Here is an 8,877-nt window from a genome sequence, read left to right as displayed (position 1 = left end):
TCTTATGATTCCAGCCAGGCGGTGTCTGCTCATTCTGCCTCCCCTGGGGATCAGATTAGGGAAGTCAAGCCCTTCTCATCCTCCCTTCTCAAAGTGGGTCCCAAAACAAGGAGCATGACCTGCAAGTGTGTTAGGAAGGCAGGCCCACCGCACCACACTCTGCATTTTAACCCTATCTCAGGGGCATTCCTTTGCTAGTTGAGTATGAGAAGCATGGCATCTTAGGTGGTCCAGGCTAGTCCTCAGCCCAGATGAGGCCCCACATGCTTGCACCCCAATGTGAGCACAGCCACCTCCTCTTTAGCCGGTCCTGCTCCTGACTCCAGCCACACACGAACAGCTGGTGTGTGCTGTGGCTTATGGTAAGCCACACATCATCCCATTTAATCCTCAGGTGATTCTGGGAGGCAAGGACTGGTTTACTCATTTTTCAAATGAGAAATCTGGCCCGGTGTGGTGGTGCATGCTTATAATCCCAGCACTTTGGGAGGCCGAGGTAGGAGGATTGCTTGAGCTCAGGAGTTTGAGACCAGCCTGGCCAACATGGTGAGACCTTGGTCTCTAAAAAAAATTTAAATAAATAAATAAATAAAACAAGAGATCTAAGTCTCTAAGATGAAGGAACATTTCCCAAGGTTGCCCAGCTACTCTGTCACAGAGCCAGGATTTAAACCCATTTGAATTTGGTCCATTTGAATCTAGAGCCACAGTCCTGACAAAAATTCTCTCCGTGACCACACTCTCGCCAGCCTCCCTCTGAGCTCCCATCTCCACTAGACCTCAAACTTGGCCTATAAAAACTGCAGACTTTCAACACAAATGCTTAAGTCCACACCCCCATACTCCCATGAAAAGACTTAACAGTTACATGGTGTCCAACATTTCAAGACCACATCCGTGGGATGCCCGTACCTGCCTGAGAAAGCCCAAAGCTGCTGAAAGAAATTACTGTTTGTTCCAGCAACACTAGAAGATGGAGACCCTGTCTCCCAGCCTCCAAGGGAGGGCAGGAGCCTAACCCTAAGCGCCAGTTAGCAAACCCAGACGGGTGTCACGCCAACCACGCTCCTTCCTGCTCTCTCTAGTTCCCCTTCCTGACTCTTGAGCCCCCCTCCCAACCACCACCCCTCCCATCACCTCCGCACAAATCCAAGTGGAGCTCAGTTCCCACTGGGCCCTGCTCTCTAAGGCAATGGCTTTTGACTGATTAAAACCTGTCCCTGCTGGGCACAGTGGCTCACGCCTGTAATCCCAGCACTTTGGGAGGTTGAGGCAGGCAGATCACTTAAAATCGGGAGTTCAAGACCAGCCTGGTCAACATGGCAAAACCCTGTCTCTACTAAAAATACAAAAATTAGCCAGGCATGGTGGTGCATGCTTGTAATCCCAGATACTCGGAAGGCTGAGGTAGGAGAACTGCTTAAACCCAGGAGATGGAGGTTGCAGTGAGCCACAATGGCACCAATGCACTCCAGCCTGGGCAACAGAGTGAGACTCTGTCTCAGAAAAATGAATAAAACCTGTCCCTACCACTTTAGTGTCCGCTTTTACCTCTGACAGCTCTTCACCACTGTGTCATCCGTCTAACACTGATAGGACAGAAAATCCTCTGGGCCATTTCTCCACTCAGTCAACTCGATTAAAAGAAACCCTGTCCCAGGTTACTTGCAGGTGTGGGCCCCAGGCCGCTGGAGTCCGGGACTCACCTGTCCCAACGTGCATCCATTTTGGTAAAATGGACAAAGGGGAGAAATCTGTACCTATGTCGCAGCAGGGAGGGCAGCAGAAATACCAACAAGAGGGGTCTCTGAGTGACAGCCTTGGCACGCCTAAGGCATCCCTGGGGAACTCTGAAGCCCTGGGTGGTGACCGACAACCCTGGGGGACTGACAATGGGTACAAGCAGCAGAGATCACTGAAGCCTCTTTTGGTGTCACTCCCAGCTGCCGTCTTGAAGGGGCCCTGCCCAGACAAGTTGCCTGGAAGTGTCTCTTTGCAGCCTCTGTAGGATTGTTGTGGAATGATCTGATGGTATCTGAAATCAGGCCTTGGTGAGCACAGGTCTTGGCATCCAGACACCATCTGGCCTCCCGAAGTGCTGGCATTATGTGTGTGACCCGCAGCGCCCAGCCTGCCCTTTCTTCTTGTCAGGCAGGTTTGGCTGAGACACCTCTTCTAGAAAGAGTCCTCCCCTCAGCCTCCAGCCCCAGCAGTGCTTGCCCCATCATACGCCCAGGCTTCTGGAGCACTAACCGCCATCCCCTACTTGAGATGCAAACCCCCAAAGGCCAGCAGTTGTCCTGTTTTGTTTACTTGCACATTCCCCAAGGCCTGGACTCGTGCCGGGCCCAGAGCTGAGGCTCCCTCGACAGTGGTGGGCAGAATGATCTAGCAGAGGTGGAGGGCCTGGGGGGAACCTGCTTGTCTGTAGGCAGCATTCCTGGGGCCCCCGGGGCCTCTAGCCCTCAAGGCAGAGGATCTGAGGGAGATATGGGGGTACCCACAGCCTGACTCCCATTTTCCCCTCTGCAGCCGCGTTACTGAACAGGCAAGGTTAACCTCAGAGGCCAGGAAAGACATTCTTAGACCCACGAGACAGGCCAGGCCATGACCACTTCCTTTTTTTTGAAGAAAACCCCTCCTCCCGGGGCCTGAGGGAGCACTCAGCTGCTGCGCTCCTGCCAGCTTGGCAGTGGGCTCCTGGCCAGTGTGGCTGGCATTTTGACAGGCATTTGTTTGGGGTTTAACTTCCTTGAGCAACAAGCAGTTTCTCAAGTGTGGTGAAGGAGGACCTGCCTCCCCAGACCCCTGGGCATGTGGGTCTGAGGAGCCCATTCACGGGCCCCTCGTGGTGCTAATCCTGTAGGGGCGCAGTCCTGGCTGGCCATTCTCAGGGAAGGCAGTTTCCACAGGGTCACCTCTGCAATGTGGCAGCCAGAGGGGATGATTCCTGCCCGTCTGGTCTAACCGGAGACAAGTTTTGGCTACCCCACCACGAGTTATGAGACGAGCAGGCTGGGTCCTCACTGCCCCTGGCTCACCTCTGCATGTCACTGCGTTTCTCAAGGAGCTCAGACTGCAAGTGAGTAAGCATTTCCACTCTCCTCAAAGAGAGATTGCGCTCCAAAGTGTAATGGCGAATGGGCCACCACCTCCCCTTCCCCCAGATATTCTGACTGTGGAGCAGGTGGAGGCTGTAGGGGCCTCAGATGACAGCTCCTGGGTAAAGTATGTATGAGCACAGAGCCCCGGGCTACATAGTGAGGGAAGGCAGCCAACTCGGGACTTATCGGACCCGTGGCCTCTGCGCTCCCAGCATGTATGGGGCTGAGATGATGGCTTAGACCTCGAGGAAACACAGGCGGGAGGAGGCACGAAGGCACTGAAGGGAACCTCTCCACTCGATTCTCTTTGTATGACACAGAAAGTCCACAAAGTCTCTGAGATGTGTTTTCTTATTCTTCTGTGTCCCCAAAACCCCTTTCCAAAATAACATTTAAATGAATTGTTCTGTGCTGTGTGTTCAAATGGAGATAATCAGATGCCAGTGGCTTTACAATGTGGGTTGCATTCCATTTTCCCAGGCGCCCAGGCCCTGGGTCTCTAGGCCGCCGCCCGTCGTGGCCACCCCTCTGCTCACCAGGGAGGCCAGACAGGAACCCTGCAGCTGCCAGAGCAAGCACGTCCCACAGCCTCGGGAGGCCTCCCAAAATGTGTCCAGATTCCCACAGGCAGAGAGAGAGGGACTGAAAGGCTGAAGTGAAGTGACCGTGCCTGCCCAGCCCGGGACTGAGAGCCTGAAGACCAGCTTTCCAGACTGTCCCAGAACCCCCTTGGCCCTCAGCAAATCCCCTCCTCCTGGCCTGAAACAGACTCCAGGCTTCTTGCAGAGATGCCTTCTGTGGAGAACCAGAAAGCTTGATTCCACCCTGACTGTCCTGGGACAGAGCTGCTGAGCAGGGTGCAGGAGCCACAAACACCGGATCTTTCGAGGCACATCAGTGACAGATCTGGGCACAGCTGGTCCAGCCAGGACATTGAGCCACTGCAGCCCCAAGGCTCTAAATGCGGTGCTTCAGCTCTAGCATGGCCATCGTGGCCCGGTGCACCTCGTCAGGGCCATCGGCAAAGCGCAGGGCTCGGGCCCAGGTGAAGAACTGAGCCAGTGGGTAGTCGCTGCTCAGGCCTACTGCTCCGAAGGCCTGGCAGACACAGGGTGGAGGGAGGCGGCCCTGGGTCAGCCCTTGTCTCCGAGAGCCCCAGAAATGATAGCCTGCTCTTGATGGCCCATAACAACCATCTTCCCGGACTTCCCTGTGGCACCTATGTGATACAATCACTAATATTCCAGAGGGCTTCCATGGGGCCACACCTGCCATCCCACGACCTCCAGACTCCCCAGGCCCACTCTGCAGGTGCCTTCTGCCCTATGCTGGGGCCGGGGGTTAGGATCTGAGGAGGCGGCCTCCCTGCATGGGAAAGAGCCTGGGCTCTGGGCTTATGAAAACCCAAGTTCATGTGAATTTGAGGTCAGCTACTTGCAAGCTCAGTGACCTGGACAACTCACTTCACTTTTCTGTGCCTGTTTCCTCACATTCAAAATGGGGGTAGGATGGCACCCCCCACCTTGCTGGGTCATTCAGAAGAGGAAAAGGAAAGTTGCATGCATGGTGAGTGGGAGACACAGGGCATCTGCCAGGGTTTATGGGAGGCTGGGCGGCTGAAGACAGGAGAGTTTGGCAACTGGTATTGATGGTTCAAATAAGCCAACTGTCTGGTCTGTGCTCACCTGAATCGCACGATCAATCACTCGGGAGGCCATGGACGGGGCGACCATTTTAATCATGGCTATATCCAAGGCTGCAGCCTGTAAGGAGGAGATGCGATTATAAAAGACCCGAGGGCAGCCTGGGTGGCAGAGTGAGGCCCCCCACCCCCCATTTCTACTAAAAATACAAAAACTAGCAGGGTGTGGTGGCATGTGCTTGTAGTCCCAGCTACTTGGGAGGCTGAGGTGAGAGGATTGTTTGAGTCTGGGAAGTCGGGGCTGCAGTAAGCTGCGACTGCAACACTGCACTCAAGCCTGGACAACAGAGTGAGACCCCCTCTCAAAAACAAACAACAGGCCAGGCGCGGTGGTTCAGGCCTGTGATTCCAGCACTTTGGGAGGCCAAGGCGGGCAGATCACCTGAGGTCAGGAGTTCGAGACCAACCTGGCCAACATATAGTGAAACCCAGTCTCTACTAAAAGATACAAAAATTAGCTGGGTGTGGTGGTACACACCTGTAGTCCCAGCTACTTGGGAAACTGAGGCAAGAGAGCTGCTTGAACCTGGGAGGCAGAGGTTGCAGTGAGCCAAGATTGTGCCACTGTACTCCAGCCTGGGCCACCGAGCAAGACTGTCTCTCAAAAACAAAACAAAAAACTAAACCACAAAAAAGACCCGAAGGCAGAAAGCCTGGAAGAATGATCAGATTCCCAGCAGGAAGTCAAACACCACAGTCCAAAACAGAGGCCCCAAGGTCTCGCTGATGTGAGCTGGGTGAGACTGCCCCTGCCTGGTGTATGGCTTGACAGCACCCAGGGATGAAGGGCACCATGTTGGCAACTACTATCTTATGTCACAAGATGTGAAGTAAGTGCTGGCAGAATGTGGCTGTCTTCCCAGATGACGGGGAACACAGCCAGCACACACTGAAGAGATAAGGGGAGGGTCCTGTGCTTTGCTCAGGATCATGGCCAGCTCTGCCTCTAAGCAGCAGTGGACCAAGGCCAGTCAGGGCTCTGGGAAACCGAGCTACAGTGATCTGCCCTGGGGCAGGGTGTTCAAGGGAGACACCCAGCAGCCCCCACCATATCTAGCACGCCAGTGTCAAAGAACCAGGAACTGTGAGCCTGGGTTGGTCCCTGACGGCTGAGGGTCTTGGGTGGGGTTGGAGGCTGCCCCACAGAAAGCTGGACAAAGCAAGGTCAACATGGCATTATGCTTGGTCATCACAAGCACTTAGAAAGAGCCTTAGTTAGCCTGGGCAACATGGTGAGAGCCGGTCTCTACAAAAAATAATTAGCTGGGCATGGAGGTATGCGCCTGGAGTCCCAGGTACTTGGGAGGCTGAGGCTTCAGTGAGCCATGATGTACCACTGCATTCCAGCCTGGCTACAGAGCAAGGCCCTGTCTCAAAAAATAAATAAATAAAAGGTTAAAAAGAGCCTTAGTGAATGACTAATGTCACACTTGAAAATAAGCTTCTATTTTTGTTAATTCAATATTCAGATGAAGGCCAGCAGAGGGTCCCTTTTCCCTGCCTTACTCTTAGGTTGCCCAACACCTCCACCAATGGCCCTGGGAGTCCAGGGCCACCCAGGGGCCCTGTGGCCCCATGAGACCCACTGCCTTGGACTAAGCAGCTCACCAGGTCAGTAAAACACAAAGGCCAGTCCTCGCTTCTTGTGCCTTTTCTATTTTTGAAAAACTGCCCAAACAGCTCCAAGTAGAGGTGAAATAAACTTTCTAATGTCAAGAAGCCAGGCTCTCATGCTTTGCTGAATGAGGAGGAAGAATCTCTGCCTCTGGGAGGCCCCCTCGTGCCCCTGCCCCTACTTTGTTTCCTGCCAGGTCCATGAGGTGGGCAGCTCAGCACCAGCAGCCGTGCCTGCTCAATCTCCACGCGCGACTGCACGATGTCCGCCAGCACTGTGCCCTGCTCCACCAGGGGCTTCCCAAAAGCCACGCGGGACTTCACCTGTCGACACAGGAGATATGGGGCTGAGGACATGTTGGGCTGGGGGTGGCCACGAGAGGCGGGGGCTGGTGGCCTGCAGAGCTGGGTGGCAGCAGACAGGACAGGGCAAGGGAGGAGAGTGAAAGCAGGACCGTGCAGCTTCTCAGCCAAGGTGCCTGTGTGTAGCCATGGGCCATGTCCAGGGAGCAGGTCTGACATACAACCTTCACGTGAGCCACAGCCAGCCACAGCTCACAGGGTGCCTGTAACAAATTGCTTCCAAGAACCCTTTATTCCAGCCATTGCACATCTGGGCAGGCCTGGCTACCAGACAGGAGCAGTTATAGATCTGAGCCAGCATCTGGCCCAAAGCTACTCCTGGGAATGAGGGAGTGACTGCAGGCACTGCACACGGCACAGGCGAAGGGTGCCCTCTGCTGACCGCAGCACCCCTTCCCGCCCTGCAGCTCCAATGGGAGCAAGGTCCCCTCAGCCCCGTCTCGCTCCTGGCCTTCCGCCATGGGTGGCCTTATCTGCAATGGGGATTTTAAATTCTGAAAGTCACAAGGCATTAGAAAAGGTTCTAAGTATTCCTTTTTTTTTATTGTTTTATTTATTCTTTTTCCTTCTTATTTTTATTATTTTTTTGGAGACAGGGTCTCACTTTGTTGCACAGGCTGGAGTGCAGTGGCGTGATCTTGGCTCACTGCAACCTCCACCTCCCGGGCTCAAGCAATCTTCCTACCTCAGCCTCCTGAGTAGCTGGGACCACAGGCAAGAACCACCACATCTAGCTAACTTTTCAATTTTTTGTAGAGACAGGGTCTCACTACATTGCCCAGACTGGTCTCAAACTCTTAGACTCAGGCAATCCTCCTGCCTTGGTCTCCGCAAGTGTTGGGATTACAGGCATGAACCACCACACCCAGCCTAGTTTTTTGTTGTTTTTTTTTTCCACTAAAAACAATCTACACAAATAATTTATCTCATGGCAGAAAAACTACCTGTTTTCAGAACAAAAAAAGAGAAGACAGTAAGAGCACCTAGAATCCCACCATCTAGTCACCTCTAGTTAATATTTGGTGGATATTCTCCTTTATCCTTCTATACTTTTTTTATATATACTTACTTTTTCCAAAAACGGGAGCCACAGTCTATATATTGTTTTGTAGCCTTTTTGTTTGTTTGTTTGAGACAGTTTCGCTTTTGTTGCCCAGGCTGGAGTGCAGTGGCGCGATCTCGGTTCACTGCAACCTCTGCCTCCCAGGTTCAAGTGATTCTCCTGCTTCAGCCTCCCAAGTAGCTGAGATTACAGGTGCCTGCCACCACACCTGGCTAATTTTTGTATTTTTTTAATAGAGATGGGGTGGTTTCACAATTTTGGCCTGGCTAGTCTTGAACTCCTGACCTCAGGTGATCTGCCTGCCTTGACCTCTCAAAGTGCTGGGATTACAGGCGTGAGCCACAGCACGCGGCCAGCCTGCTTAAAACAACAACAACAGCAACAACAACAACAAAACATTATTTTGCAACAAAGCTAACAGCCTGTTTTTGTTTCTATTTTTTTTTTTTTTTTCCCAAACAGGGTGTTGCTCTGTTACCCAGGCTGCAGTGCAGTGGCACAGTCACAGGTTGCTGCAGCCTCAACCTCCCAGGCTCAGGAGATCCTCCCACCTCAGCCTCCTGAGTAGCTAGGACTATAAATGCGTGCCACCACACCTGGCTAATTTTTTTTTTTTTTTTTTTTTTTTTTTGAGACGGAGTATCGCTCTTGTTGCCCAGGCTGGAGTGCAATGGTGCGATCTCAGCTCACCGCAACCTCCACCTCCCGGGTTCAGGCGATTCTCCTGCCTCAGCCTCCCAAGTGGCTGGGATTACAGGCATGCGCCACCATGCCCGACTAATCTTATATTTTTAGTAGAGACAGGGTTTCTCCATGTTGGTCAGGCTGGACTCGAACTCCCGACCTCAGGTGATCTGCCCACCTTGGCCTCCCAAAGTGCTGGAATTACAGGTGTAAGCCACCACGCCCAGCCCCATCTGGCTATTTTTAATTTTTTAATTTTAATTTTTTTTTTTTGAGATAGAGTCTTGCTTTGTCACTCCGGCTAGAGTGCAGTGGCGCAATCTCAGCTCACTGCAACCTCCGCCTCC

The 8,877-nt window shown here is 52.9% G+C and overlaps 1 protein-coding gene across 1 annotated transcript in view; it reads right to left on the bottom strand.

The window, feature by feature from the left end:
- Positions 1-3,438: 3,438 nt before the first annotated feature.
- Positions 3,439-8,877, bottom strand: part of ACAD10 (acyl-CoA dehydrogenase family member 10) — a 71,828-nt gene continuing 66,389 nt past the window's right edge. Inside the window, 4 exon segments of the mRNA XM_054442153.2 lie at positions 3,439-4,202; positions 4,790-4,867; positions 6,603-6,636; positions 6,638-6,738. Of these exon segments, the coding sequence (XP_054298128.1) occupies positions 4,062-4,202; positions 4,790-4,867; positions 6,603-6,636; positions 6,638-6,738 (354 nt within the window). The 3' untranslated portion in view covers positions 3,439-4,061.

The sequence above is a fragment of the Pongo pygmaeus genome, chromosome 10 (assembly GCF_028885625.2).
Source record: "Pongo pygmaeus isolate AG05252 chromosome 10, NHGRI_mPonPyg2-v2.0_pri, whole genome shotgun sequence".
Classification (NCBI taxonomy): domain Eukaryota; kingdom Metazoa; phylum Chordata; class Mammalia; order Primates; family Hominidae; genus Pongo; species Pongo pygmaeus.
This window is presented reverse-complemented; position numbering and strand designations above follow the sequence as displayed.